Below are 15,030 nucleotides of genomic sequence, written 5' to 3'. Positions count from 1 at the left end.
CCTTTGAGCCAAGGAAGCCGGCCTTGGGACGTTACTACTTAAAAGTGAGCTGGGCTTAAAAGCATGGAATATTCTTTGTGACAAGTATCCCACAAATTCCACTGACCTCCCTTGTTTTCTTTGCCTTGAGCAGGGTTTCCAGTTTCCAGAACTGATGTGATCTCGCAGCTGGAACGAGGGGAGGAGTCGTGCGTCCCAGACCTTCATGGCTCTAAGAAAAAAGTGCTCCCGAGAGCTCCCTGCATAGGTGAGGCATTGGTTAAACCAACGCCAAAACTGTCGGTGAATACAGGAAACATTTGGGATGCCCTACAAAGACCTTGTGAGCTCTCCAAGTTCTGGATTGTTCCCTGCAGATGTAGAATCGTTAGGCAGAGGTCACTCATGGCTTCCCACCTATCCTGACTGACAACTGGCAGCAGGTCCCTCCCCAATCTTGCTGTCCCCTGAGATTTCTTCTGAGATACGGACCCAGAACTGATCCCTTCCTTTCTCTCCTCTGGGGAAGGTTGAAGGGAAAATAAGCTCCTGATAGGTTTGATCTGTCCTGTACACATTTTGGTTCCTTCATCCCTTTTCCCATTCTTCTCTCTGAGATTTCCTTTCTCTCTGGCGCAGGCAGAGACTTACGTCTGGATTCTCTCGGTCTCCCATCAGGTGTTGGGATGGTGAGTGAAAACGAGGAGGAACCCCAGCAGGAAGATGCTGAGCGAGTAGAAGCCCATGGCATGTTGTCAGGAAGGTCCAAAGGGAATGATTCTGGGAGCTGTGCACGCCCAGAAAAAACAAAAGCCTGTGAGAGTCAGCAGAGGCCAGAGGAAAACTTCGGTAGCCAGTCAGACCTTATTACACGTGAGAGAATGAACTTGGAAGGAACACGCTACACATGCCTCGAGTGTGGGAAAAGCTTCAAAGGGAGCTCGGGCCTTCTCACACATCAGAGAATCCACACGGGTGAGAAACCTTACGGATGCCCTGAGTGTGGGAAACACTTCAAGCAGAGCTCACACCTTATTACACATTGGAAAATCCACACAGGTGAGAAACCTTATGGATGCCCTGAGTGTGGGAAACACTTCAAGCAGAGCTCACACCTTATTACACATCGGAAAATCCACACGAGTGAGAAACCTTATGGATGCCCTGAGTGTGGGAAACACTTCAAGCAGAGCTCAAACCTTATTAGACATCGGCGAATCCATACGGGTGAGAAACCGTATGGATGCCGTGAGTGTGGCAAACACTTCAATCAAAGCTCAGCCCTTATCACACATCAGCGAATCCACACAGGAGAGAGGCCCTACACGTGCTCTGAGTGTGGGAGAAGCTTCAATCAGCGCTCAACCCTTATTAGACATCAGAAAATCCACATGGGAGTGATCTGTAACAAATGCCTTGACTAGGGCTGGCCAAAGGTATTTTTTTCTTTTAAATCACATTTGTAATTCCCACTTAGTTATAGATGTTTAGATGATAGATGTTTTCTATCAACTCCTTTCCTTTTGGGTCAAAGGAGCGTGTGTCCCTCCAGCCAGGAATGTTCATCAGCTCCAGGTGGGGGAGAGAGGTTTGTTCCCAACAAGCTACACTGAGGCAAAAACTACCCGTGCCTTACATCCACTAGGACTGTACATGGCATTGGCTGCTCAAGTTAGTGATCTTGGTGTTAAAAGACAATTACAGTTGTCGTGCAGATGCAGCCGAGGTGCAGTGGTTGGCATTAGCTTTCCCCTTGACCTGACCTAAACTCCATCACATGTCCTAGTCTAAACAAAGCCTGAGCATCACAGTTATACTGTTCCCCCATTTAAAAACAATTGTTAGTCATCAAGTTCCCCCACCAGGATCATATTGTTTCATTCCCAGTTGTCACAGTTCATCAGAGCGCTGTTGCTTCAGGTTTTCCTGAAGGCAGATATTTTTACTACTGTTTTCCTCCCTTAAAATATATTGAAGTATAACAAAGAGCAGGAATAGGGAAGGGATAGGGAAAAATGTCTTTTCCCCTCTGTAACAACAGAAGAACATAGGGTAAATCAGAGGGATTCTCCATCACCATCTCTATCCCCCTGTTCTTCAATTGGTAAGGTCAATATTTCCCGAAGGGGCTGGGAAGAGGATTCTCTAGTAAATGATTTGGAACTAAGCAAAAGACCCATTCATTTGCCTCCCAAAGCAGTTGTGGCCCATGCCCTGCAGGAGGTTGCTCCTGAAGATCTTCCCTTCCTAATCAGGTGCATGTTGCCTCTTATTTGGGAAATGCAATCCCTTCCTAGGTAGAGATGGGAAAAATGGAAGTGACATTTCTGTTCAGCTCACTCCTGGCAGATGCTGTAAATGTGTAGGAAATGAATCCATGAGGAATGTGATAGAGCTGCAGAAAGACACCCATTTTGAGTAGATACCTGACATTTGGTGTCTTAGAGGGATTCTAAGCTGCACCTGAATTTAGTCCCTTATTTAAATCTGTGCCACCAGATTAAAGAAACAAAAGGGCATATTTGGGGGAGTTCTACCTCACTATCGCTACTGGTATGTTCTGTGGTTGGTGAAGAATTCTACGCCAGAGCCGTGTAAAATTGCTACAACTAAGGTCAAAGATTTGAGAAGAACTCAGGTAGAAATGAGAGGTTTGAGTGGTTGATTTTCACCCCAGAGATGGACGCTATGGTGACCTGTGGCCAAGGTAAACTGTTTTTAGAATTGCTCACACTTCTAAAGGATGCCATGATGAAACTGGGAACAACTGTCTTTTACCATTTGGATCCCAAGTTTCCTGAAGCACAGAGAGAAACAGCTGATTCCTTCAGAGCCATGCCATGCCTATGGGTCCCAAACTGGCTGCCTTGCTGGACAAGAAGCACTTCTGTGTTGGTTAAATGATGGTAGCCAATGAGGGAATGTAACAGATTCCAAGTTCAGACTGCAGGATACATGAATGCTGAGTCCAGAGTCTGTGGTTTGGTCTCTTAGTTTTGCTCTTGAGTCTAATGCATGTGTCTCACTTTTCCGCCTCCTGCTACTCTGAAAGATTAGAAAGTGTGAAAGTAGAGCACAGGTGGTTTTTCTCATGATGCAGCCTTCCCACGTAGTGTGAGACCCCTTCCACCCACACAGGTGAGCCAGAGAGTTCCCCAGGGCTCTTGTTCGCAAAGCAAAGATGTTACATTAGGCAGGAGATGTCAAGATCTACAATGGTGATGGGCGAGAGATGGGAGCTTTTCTGGGTGGTTGTTGTTTGGTTGTTTTTTTCCCATGTAATTTTTGTTTTGTTTTTGCAACTAGTTCTTTTTATAGCTGCTGAGCCCCCTTGTCCTTTTGAGCACAGCTTTTTAACCCTCAGGCCTGGCTCTGGAAACCTCAGAACCGGCTTTGCGTTTTTTTGTTCATGTTTGCTATCTTTGGAGTTCGCAGGAGTTTCCCAGGGCTCTTGTTCGCAAAACAAAGATGTCACATTCGGCAGGAGATGTCAAGATCTACAATGGTGATGGGGGAGTGATAGGAGCTTTTCTGGGTGGTTGTTGTTTGGTTGTTTTTTTTCCATGTAATTTTTGTTTTGTTTTTGCAACTAGTTCTTTTTATAGCTGCTGAGACGCTTGTCCTTTTGAGCACAGCTCTTTAACCCTCAGGCCTGGCTCTGGAAACCTCAGAACCGGCTTTGCGGTTTTTTTTTCATGTTTGCTATCTTTGGAGTTCGCACATCCACACGACATGCGGTTCACAGCAACGGATACTTTTAGAAACCTGCTGGGTGAAGCAGGCCTTTTCCAAACTGACATTGGCCCAAATTCTGCCTCAGTTCAGCTGGATTGGGACACGTCTGTGTCAAAGGAGTGGTTCACACCTGATTTGCCCAGAGACCTCAGAGGAGGGGTAGTTAGATATAGGATAAGTAGGAATCAACAACAATGAAGTTAAATATAAAGGTGAAAGACCCTCACCTTGCAGGTCAACAAGCCTGTTCTGTTCTTTCCCTCCAATGCATCTGGCACTGGTCGCTCTCAGGTAGCACACTGGGCTTGACGGACCATTGGTCTGACCCAGTCTGTGACCTGTCGTGCGTTCTTATGGAAGTCCTCTGCGGCCTTGTCTACACGGGCAAGTTTCTGCACAGGAAAGCAGCTTTCTGCGGTGTAACTCCCGAGGTGCGCACGCAGATTTTGTGATGCATGATAGAAAGGGGCCATGACAGGGACACACTGCCCTGTGGGGTCAAAGTCAAGGAGCTGTGACACGCCTACCACACGGTGCAGGAGGCAAACTGCTGCTCCATATTGGGGGCTAACTAACCCCAGCATCACGGCAAGAATCTACCTAGCAGCTGGAGAAAAAATATGTATGAGAGTCAAAGACACCCCCACATGGCCTATCTCTTCCCCAATCTCAACACCTGGAAGATTGTCTGGAAGACTCAGAATTTGAACTGCGGAGATTGGTCCCAGGCTGAGAGGGAATTCAGTCTGTGTATTAAGAACTCAACATTGCCTGGAGCAACCAGTAAGTGAGAAAAGCTGTTTGATCCAATTCTTGCTTAGTATTTTCAAATTAGAGTTTAGACTGGGAGTCTGTTTTCATTTCTTATGTAACCACTTTTGACCTCTGTGACCAACAGTTAGACTCAGTTAAAATCTAACTTTCTGTAGTTAATAAACTTATTTTAATATTTTATACTTACTCCTGAGTTTGTCCAAAGTGTTTGGGAAAGTTGCTCACATGACAAAGGCTGGTGCATGTCCCCTTTATTTTTGATGAAGTGGCGAACTAATTAATGAGCTTACACTTTTCAAGAGAAGGCCATGAGTCGTGTAAGATGGTACATTTCTGAGGTGCAAGGCTAAGAGCTGGGGAGATATGCTGGTGTCTCTGTATAATTGAGTAGTGACTTATAGAGCATTCATGCAACTGAGTTGGGTGCTTTGCTGCATGTTGTTGGCCAAATGATCATAGAATCCTAGGATATCGGGGTTGGAAGGGACCTCAGGAGGTATCTAGTCCAACCCCCTGCCCAGAGGAGGACCAATCCCCAACTAAATCATCCCAGCCAGGGCTTTGTCAAGCCTGATCTTAAAAACTTCTAAGGAAGGAGATTCCACCACCTCCCGAGGTAACCCATTCCAGTGTTTCACCACTCTCCTAGTGAAAAAGTTTCTCCTAGTATCCAAGCTAAATCTCCCCCACTGCAACTTGACCATTACTCCTTGTCCTGTCATCTGCTGTCACTGAGAATAGTCTAGATCCGTCCTCTTTGGATCCACCTTCATTTCGTTCAAAGCAGCTGTGACATCCCCCCTCATTCTTCTCTTCCGTAGACTAAACAATCCCAGTTCCCTCAGCCTCTCCTCATAAGGCATGTGTTCCAGACCCCGAATAATTCTTGTTGCCCTTCACTGGACTCTCTCCAATTTCTCCACATCCTTCTTGTAGTGTGGGGCCCAAAAGTGGACACAGTACTCCAGATGAGGCCTCACCAATGTCGAATAGAGGGGAACGATCACATCCCTCGATCTGCTGGCAATGCCCCTACTTATACTGCCCAAAATGCCATTGGCCTTCCTGGCAACAAGGGCACACTGTTGACTCATCTCCAGCTTCTCATCCACTGTCACCCCAGGTCCTTCTCTGCAGAACTGCTGCCGAGCCATTCGGTCCCTAGTTTGTAGTGGTACATTGGATTCTTCCATCCTAAGTGCAGGACTCTGCACTTGTCCTTTGTTGAACCTCCTCAGATTTCTTTTGGCCCAATCCTCCAATTTGTCTAGGGCCCTTTGTATCCTACCCTACCCTCCAGCGTATCTACCTCTCCTCCCAGTTTAGTGTCATCCGCAAACTTGCTGAGAGTGCAATCCACACCATCCTCCAGATCATTTATGAAGATATTGAACAAAACCAGCCCCAGGACCGACACTTGGGGCACTCCGCTAGATACCGATTGCTAACTAGACATGGAGCCATTGATCACTACCCGTTGAGCCTGACAATCTAGCCAACTTTCTACCCACCTTGTAGTGCATCCATCCAGCTCATACTTCTTTAACTTGCTGACAAGCATACTGTGGGAGACCGTGTCAAAAGCTTTGCTAAAGTCAATTAATAACACGTCTACTGCTTTCCCTTCATCCACAGAACCAGTTATCTCATCATAAAAAGCAATTAGATTAGTCAGGCATGACTTTCCCTTGGTGAATCCATGCTGACTGTTCCTGATCACTTTCCTCTCCTCGAAGTGCTTCAGAATTGATTCCTTGAGGACCTGCGCCATGATTTTTCCGGGGACTGAGGTGAGGCTGACTGGCCTGTAGTTCCCCGGATCCTTCTTCTTCCCTTTTTTAAAGATTGGCACTACATTAGCCCTTTTCCAGTCATCCAGGACTTCCCCCGTTCGCCATGAGTTTTCAAAGATAATGGCCAATGGCTCTGCAATCACATCCACCAATTCCTTTAGCACTCTTGGATGCAACGCATCCGGCCCCATGGACTTGTGCACATCCAGCTTTTCTAAATAGTCCCGAACCACTTCTTTCTCCACAGAGGGCTTGCCACCTCCGCCCCATGCTGTGCTGCCCAGTGCAGTAGTCTGGGAGCTGACCTCGTGAAGACAGAGGCAAAAAAAGCATTGAGTACATTAGCTTTTTCCACCTCCTCTGTCACTAGGTTGCCTCCCTCATTCAGTAAGGGGCCCACACTTTCCTTGGCTTTCTTCTTGTTGCTAACATACCTGAAGAAACCCTTCTTGTTACTCTTAACATCTCTCGCTAGCTACAACTCCAGGTGTGATTTAGCCTTTTTGATTTCATTCCTACATGCCCGAGCAATATTGTTATACTCATCCCTGGTCATTTGTCCAATCTTCCACTTCTTGTAAGCCTCTTTTTTGTGTTTAAGATCAGCAAGGATTTCACTGTTAAGCCAAGCTGGTCGCCTGCCATATTTACTATTCTTTCTACACATCGGGATGGTTTGTCCCTGTAACCACAATAAGGATTCTGTAAAGTACATCGAGCTCTCCTGGACTCCTTTCCCCCTCATGTTATTCTCCTAGGGGATCCTGCCCATCAGTTCCCAGAAGGAGTCAAAGTCTGCTTTTCTGAAGTCCAGGGTCCGTATTCTGCTGCTTTCCTTTCCTCCTTGTGTCAGGATCCTGAACTCGACCATCTCATGGTCACTGCCTCCCAGATTCCCATCCACTTTTGCTTCCCCTACTAATTCTTCCCGGTTTGTGAGCAGCAGGTCAAGAAGAGCTCTGCCCCTAGTCGGTTCCTCCAGCACTTGCACCAGGAAATTGTCCCGTACAGTTTCCAAAAACTTCCTGGATTGTCTGTGCACCGCTGTATTGCTCTCCCAGCAGATATCACGATGATTGAAGTCCCCCATGAGAACCAGGGCTTGCGGTCTAGTAGCTTCTGCGAGTTGCCAGAAGAAAGCCTCATCCACCTCATCCCCCTGGTCCGGTGGTCTATAGGAGACTCTCACCACGACATCACCCTTGTTGCTCACGCTTCTAAACTTAATCCAGAGACTCTCAGGTTTTTCTGCAGTTTCATACTTGAGCTCTGAGCAGTCATACTGCTCCCTTACATACAGTGCAACTCCCCCACTTTTTCTGGCCTCCCTGTCCTTCCTGAATAGTTTATATCCATCCGTGACAGTACTCCAGTCATGTGAGTTATCCCACGAAGTCTCTGTTATTCCAATCACATCATAATTCCTTGACTTTGCCAGGACTTCCAGTTCTCCCTGCTTGTTTCCCAGGCTTTGTGCATTTATGTATAGGCACTTGAGGTAACCTGCTGATCGCCCCTCTTTCTCAGTATGAGGCAGGAGCCCTCCTCTCTCCTGCACTCCTGCTCGTGCTTCCTCCTGGTATCCCACTTACCTCAGGGCTGTGGTCTCCTTCCCCTGGTGAACCTAGTTTAAAGCCCTCCTCACTAGGTTAGCCAGCCTGCTTGCAAAGATGCTCTTCCCTCTCTTCGTAAGGTGGAGCCCGTCTCTTCCTAGCACTCCTCCTTCTTGGAACACTATCCCATGGTCAAAGAATCCAAAGCCGCCTCTCCGACATCACCTGCGTAGCCATTCGTTGACTTCCACAATTCGACGGTCTCTACCCTGGCCTTTTCCTTCCACGGGGAGGATGGACGAGAAGACCAATTGCACCTCAAACTCCTTTATCCTTCTTCCCAGAGCCATGTAGTCCACAGTGATCCGCTCAAGGTCATTCTTGGCAGTATCATTGGTGCCCATGTGGAGAAGCAGGAAGGAGTAGCGATCCGAGGGCTTGATGAGTCTCGGCAGTCTCTCCGTCACATCACGAATCTTAGCTCCTGGCAAGCAGCAGACTTCTCGGTTTTCCCGGTTGGGATGGCAGATAGATGACTCAGTCTCCCTGAGGAGAGAGTCCCGACCACCACCACCCGCCTCCTCCTCTTGGGAGCGGTGGTCGTGGAACCCCCAACCCTAGCACAGTGCATCTCATGCCTTCCAATTGGCGCAGTCTCCTTCTGCTCCCTTCCCTCAGACGTATGATCTGGTCCACTCAGATGCTGAGGTTGTGAGTTCAAGCATCAGCTTTCTTTAAGCAATGGCTTCTGCCATTCATCTTGCCCGTCGGAAAATACAATTCCGGCTCAGAAGACACCCAGGTTCTCTTCCTCTGCAGAGTGCAGGACAGATTCCACAGATCTACAAGGCTCCATTCTCCACCTGCACCCTGTGTCAGGAGGCATCAAGCAGAGCCCAGAGCACTGCCCATCCTGTGATTCTTGAGCCCCTGACTTCCCCCTCAACCTTTGCTCCCTAAACCACCTTCCTGCACTACCTCTTGGCTGTGAGACTCAAACCCTGCCTGGCTTTCGATATGTTCATGTGGTTTTTGTCTGTCAGGTTGATGAGCATGTGGGTCCTGTGTGATTTCTGTGGATGCCTTGCATAGTTTTGTGTGCGTGTGTCTGATTTTTGCAGGCAAATTGTTTTTTGCTTCGTATTCTTTTGGTATGTGGTTTTTGTGCTTTCGTCTTGTGTGCTTTTTCTGTATGTTTTGTGTGGCTTTCCCTTATGTACATATGTCTACTGATCAATGGCTCCATGTCTAGTTGGCAGCCGGTATCTAGTGGACTGCCCCAAGGGTCGGTCCTGGGGCCGGTTTTGTTCAATATCTTCATTAATGATCTGGAGGATGGTGTGGATTGCACCTTCAGCAAGTTTGCAGATGACACTAAACTGGGAGGAGTGGTAGATACAGAGGGACCTAGACAAATTGGAGGATTGGGCCAAAAGAAATCTGAGGAGGTTCAACAAGGACAAGTGCAGAGTCCTGCACTTAGGACGGAAGAACCCAATGCACAGCTACAGACTAGGGACCGAAAGGCTCGGCAGCAGTTCTGCAGAGAAGGACCTAGGGATGACAGTGGACGAGAAGCTGGATACGAGTCAAGAGTGTGCCCTTGTTGCCAAGAAGGCCAATGGCATTTTGGGCTGTATAAGTAGGGGCATTGCCAGCAGATCGAGGGACGTGATCGTTCCCCTCTATTCGACATTGGTGAGGCCTCATCTGGAGTACTGTGTCCAGTTTTGGGCCCCACGCTACAAGAAGGATGTGGAGAAATTGGAGAGAGTCCAGCGAAGGGCAACAAAAATGATTAGAGGACTGGAACACATGCCTTATGAGGAGAGGCTGAGGGAACTGGGATTGTTTAGTCTACGGAAGAGAAGAATGAGGGGGGATGTCATAGCTGCTTTGAACTAAATGAAGGTGGATCCAAAGAGGACGGATCTAGACTATTCTCAGTGACAGCAGATGACAGGACAAGGAGTAATGGTCTCAAGTTGCAGTGGGGGAGGTTTAGGTTGCATATTAGGAAAAACTTTTTCACTAGGAGGGTGGTGAAACACTGGAATGGGTTACCTCGGGAGGTGGTGGAATCCCCTTCCTTAGAAGTTTTTAAGGTCAGGCTTGACTAAGCCCTGGTTGGGATGATTTAACTGGGAATTGGTCCTGCTTCAAGCAGGGGGTTGGACTAGATGACCTTCTGGGGTCCCTTCCAACCCTGATATTCTATGATTCTATGATTTTCTGTGTGCTGTGTGGGTTTGTGTGTGGGTCTGATTTTTGTTAATGCCTACAAGGGGCTGTTCAGTGTGTGATTTTCTCTTTCTCTCTCTGTTTGTATCTTCATGTGTAAATTCACTGGAATGTTTAAAAATATCCACAGCTTTGCCAATTTTCACCAGGAATTTTTCTCAGTCAACAAATTCTCACTTGTTCCCTACCGAAGTGTTCACTCTTGGATGGCATCAAATTAACCTATGAAATTCTGAACTGAAACCTCACCTGCTTTTCAGGGATTCTTCCTTAGACTCAGAGGATCAAGAGCTGGAAAATTCACCTAATTCAGTTTAAAGGCAAAGCTTCACTGAGAGTTGAAATTCCAAGCCCTTGTTTACAAAATGAGAAAAAGAGCCAGGGGAAGCACTTCCTTTTGATTCACAGAATAAAATGTTTGTCATTTAAGGGTTTGTTTCCCATATTTTAAAACCACAAGGGGTCTTCGTAAACACCCAGTCTGACCTCTTGTCTAGCACGGGCCCGATACCTGCCCCCGAAGAATTCCTTTTCAACTAGAACAGATCAGTTTAAAAAAAAATAGATCCAATTTTGATTTGAAAATTTCCAGGAATGGAGACTCCACCAGGACTCTGGGTAAGATTTTCAATGGTTAATTCCCTTCCCTGTCAGAAAGCATGCCTTATTTCCAATCTGAATATGTCTAGCTTCACTTCCAGCCATTGGCTCACATTATACATTTGTCTGTTAGATTGAAGAGCCTGTTTGTAAGTATTGTTCCCCATGTAGGTACTTAGGGAGTGAGAGCGTCATCCCCTAAACCTTTTCTGAGCTCTTCGTGACTATCACAGCAAGGCGGGGGTTTTAAGCCTTTCATCCTTCTCATGGCTCTTCTTTCTCCTCTCAAATGTTTCATCCTCCTTCTTGAACTGGGGACCTCAGAACTGGATGAAGTGGGCACAACAAATACAGAGGTAAAAAGACCTTTCGACTCCTAGCTGAGATCCCACTGTTGCTGTATACGTGGCTGACATTCCTTGTTCCTAGATGTACACGCTCCCGTTTAGCCTTAGCCGCAGGAAATAGTCATCAGCACCACCTCAGCTCTCCGTTCTGAGATTTACTTCTCACTCCCTAGATGCCAAAATATCTCCTTAGGATTCTAGATGGCTGTCTTCCACTGGCTGGATCAGATGTTCCTGCTTCCCCTCAGTAATCTTCAGATGATCCGTGTTCTCCAGAGCTTACCCTCCCAGACAGGACTGAACAACCTTTGCTTATAACTAGACCACCCGTGACCTCAACTAGGTGCCCTGAATACACCACTTTTGAATTCCCTCCAAGTTCTAGCATAGAAATGCGAAGCAGTTGGTGTTGTAATGTTACAGGAGAGGTTGAAATGAGGCTATTTCTCATGTAGAAGGCAATGATTGTGTCAGGAAGGGGATTTGAACGCCCACCTGCATATGGAGCCCAGAACACAAATGACAGAAAGACACAGCCTTGAGTTTGACACGTTAGACCACTCGGCCAGCCTGTCACTGTTAGTCAAGCCACTTATCAATCACAGTTTTCTTTAACTTGTTGTGAACTTTCCAGGGAGGTGGAGATGGCATATCTCTTTCAACTTCTAGAGACTTTCTAAAGCACAAGCGATTTTTATATGTCATCTCCCTGCTCCCTTTTTAAGGGAATAAAAGATGATTGCTACCATTCTGAGAAAGTAATGTTGAACCTCAAACTCCTGCCTGGTGGGCCAGACGGCCAAGCAACCAGCACCCACAACTTCTACCACCTTTTGTTTCCAAAATAGCTCAGCCCTCAGTGTGTTGAGCCTTTCTGAAAATCTGGCCAAAATGTTTATTGCCCAAATGAGAGCTGAGTTCTTCTGAAAATCTGGCTCTAGGGGTGGGAGTGAGACCTTCTGAAAATTCTGGCCCATGTGTCTGGAAACTCTAAGAACCTTCAGAACTTTTATCGTGTGCTAGAACCTGATGAGAAAACCTTCCTTCTGTCGAACTCAGCAGAGATTTTCTCATTGACTTACAATCACAATGTTTCATCTTGATCCCAGATTTAGGTATCAACAAAATGCATTGATTGTATTTTTACAAGCAGTGTGAAACAAACACGCCTAGTTGGACAGAGGGATAGAAGTAGGTCTGCCACTAAACCACATTCCCTTTCATCAGTAGCTACCTGAGCAAGGTAGAAACCAGTGGCCAACAGGTGAAAGGCCCATCGTCTATGCTTAGAACACGACAGCAGCTAGCCCTCAGGAATGGAAGAGGCTAATGGTCAGTTTTGCTGAGATGGTTACTTCCAAAGATTGGTATATAGAGTGGGATGAAAGTTTTTTGAGTGAATATTTTATTTGCTGAAAGAATTTGGTTGACCCCAAATGATTTTTTGGTTTTGTTTCACCTGGAGCTGCAGCTAGCCAGAGATGTCAAGAGTAACAAGAAGGGTTTCTTCAGGTATGTTGGCAACAAGAAGAAAGCCAAGGAATGTGTGGGCCCCTTACTGAATGAGGGAGGCAACCTAGTGACAGAGGATGTGGAAAAAGCTAATGTACTCAATGCTTTTTTTGCCTCTGTTTTCACTAACAAGGTCAGCTCCCAGACTGCTGCGCTGGGCATCACAAAATGCGGAAGAGATGGCCAGCCCTCTGTGGAGATAGAGGCGGTTAGGGACTATTTAGAAAAGCTGGACGTGCACAAGTCCATGGGGCCGGACGAGTTGCATCCGAGAGTGCTGAAGGAATTGGCGGCTGTGATTGCAGAGCCACTGGCCATTATCTTTGAAAACTCGTGGCGAACCGGGGAAGTCCCGGATGACTGGAAAAAGGCTAATGTAGTGCCAATCTTTAAAAAAGGGAAGAAGGAAGATCCTGGGAACTACAGGCCAGTCAGCCTCACCTCAGTCCCTGGAAAAATCATGGAGCAGGTCCTCAAAGAATCAATCCTGAAGCACTTGCATGAGAGGAAAGTGATCAGGAACAGCCAGCATGGATTCACCAAGGGAAGGTCATGCCTGACTAATCTAATCGCCTTTTATGATGAGATTACTGGTTCTGTGGATGAAGGGAAAGCAGTGGATGTATTGTTTCTTGACTTTAGCAAAGCTTTTGACACGGTCTCCCATAGTATTCTTGTCAGCAAGTTAAGGAAGTATGGGCTGGATGAATGCACTATAAGGTGGGTAGAAAGCTGGCTAAATTGTCGGGCTCAACGGGTAGTGATCAATGGCTCCATGTCTAGTTGGCAGCCGGTATCAAGTGGAGTGCCCCAAGGGTCGGTCCTGGGGCCGGTTTTATTCAATATCTTCATAAATGATCTGGAGGATGGTGTGGATTGCACTCTCAGCAAATTTGCGGATGATACTAAACTGGGAGGAGTGGTAGATACGCTGGAGGGGAGGGATAGGATACAGAAGGACCTAGACCAATTGGAAGATTGGGCCAAAAGGAATCTGATGAGGTTCAATAAGGATAAGTGCAGGGTCCTGCACTTAGGACGGAAGAACCCAATGCACAGCTACAGACTAGGGACCGAATGGCTAGGCAGCAGTTCTGCAGAAAAGGACCTAGGGGTGACAGTGGACGAGAAGCTGGATATGAGTCAGCAGTGTGCCCTTGTTGCCAAGAAGGCCAATGGCATTTTGGGATGTATAAGTAGGGGCATAGCGAGCAGATCGAGGGACGTGATCGTTCCCCTCTATTCGACATTGGTGAGGCCTCATCTGGAGTACTGTGTCCAGTTTTGGGCCCCACACTTCAAGAAGGATGTGGATAAATTGGAGAGAGTCCAGCGAAGGGCAACAAAAATGATTAGGGGACTGGAACACATGAGTTATGAGGAGAGGCTGAGGGAGCTGGGATTGTTTAGCCTGCAGAAGAGAAGAATGAGGGGGGATTTGATAGCTGCTTTCAACTACCTGAAAGGGGGTTCCAAAGAGGATGGCTCTAGACTGTTCTCAATGGTAGCAGATGACAGAACGAGGAGTAATGGTCTCAAGTTGCAGTGGGGGAGGTTTAGATTGGATATTAGGAAAAACTTTTTCACTAAGAGGGTGGTGAAACACTGGAATGCGTTACCTAGGGAGGTGGTAGAATCTCCTTCCTTAGAGGTTTTTAAGGTCAGGCTTGAGAAAGCCCTGGCTGGGATGATTTAACTGGGAATTGGTCCTGCTTTGAGCAGGGGGTTGGACTAGATGACCTTCTGGGGTCCCTTCCAACCCTGATATTCTATGATTCTATGATTCTATGATTCTAAGAAAACTGACATCTTGGGTCAACCTGAGTGTCTATTACTGTTGTTACAACATTGGTTAGGCTAGCTAGCAAGGGGGAACAAGAATTTGCACCTGTCTATTTGTGGACAACAAAGTGCACAGTGGAAACATGCCCATATTCTGCTTCTAGTCAATGGGAAGCTTTGATTTTGATATGGTCTCCAAAGCCCTTGCCAAGATCACGTAGAAGATGGGGGAGTCAGGGAAAAAACGTCAATTTGTTCAAATTGCAAGAGAAGAATAAATTAAGGTGTTTTGCTGTAAAGTCACTTTTCCCTGACTGGGAATTGAACCCAGGCCGTGGTGGTGAGAGCGCCAAATCCTAACCACTAGGCCACCAGGGAGAAGATGGGGCTGTTGTTCTTCTCAGCTGTGCTACACTTCCTTAGGCTATTTTCTCTCCAATTTCTGAAGCTGCTCCTTTGTCCATTCCCTGAGCGGCTAAGAGCAGAGCGGGCAGGAACCCCTGTGCTCAGGGTCACAACCTGAGCCCAACCCAAGCCACTGAAACAAACTCAAATGATGCGTCAGCTTCCTCCACTAGGATCACAGAGCAACACAAAGAAAACCCAGGAGGAACAATCCTCCTCTGCCTTCACTGACCCCATTGCAACCCTCTCAGCAGCCGACCTGGACATTGAGCTGACAGGAACTTTGGCATAGAGAGCAAGGGAGGGAGT

General features: G+C 47.0%; 1 protein-coding gene across 1 annotated transcript in view; it reads left to right on the top strand.

Moving 5' to 3' along the window:
- The window catches only part of LOC140904590 (uncharacterized), a 565,656-nt gene that overhangs the window by 240,488 nt on the left and 310,138 nt on the right, over positions 1 to 15,030 (top strand). Inside the window, 1 exon segment of the mRNA XM_073327022.1 lies at positions 887 to 1,376. Within this exon segment, the coding sequence (XP_073183123.1) occupies positions 887 to 1,376 (490 nt within the window).

The sequence above is a fragment of the Lepidochelys kempii genome, unplaced genomic scaffold (assembly GCF_965140265.1).
Source record: "Lepidochelys kempii isolate rLepKem1 unplaced genomic scaffold, rLepKem1.hap2 scaffold_37, whole genome shotgun sequence".
Classification (NCBI taxonomy): domain Eukaryota; kingdom Metazoa; phylum Chordata; order Testudines; family Cheloniidae; genus Lepidochelys; species Lepidochelys kempii.
The sequence above is the reverse complement of the archived record's forward strand: the minus strand, read 5'-3'. Positions and strand labels throughout refer to the sequence as shown.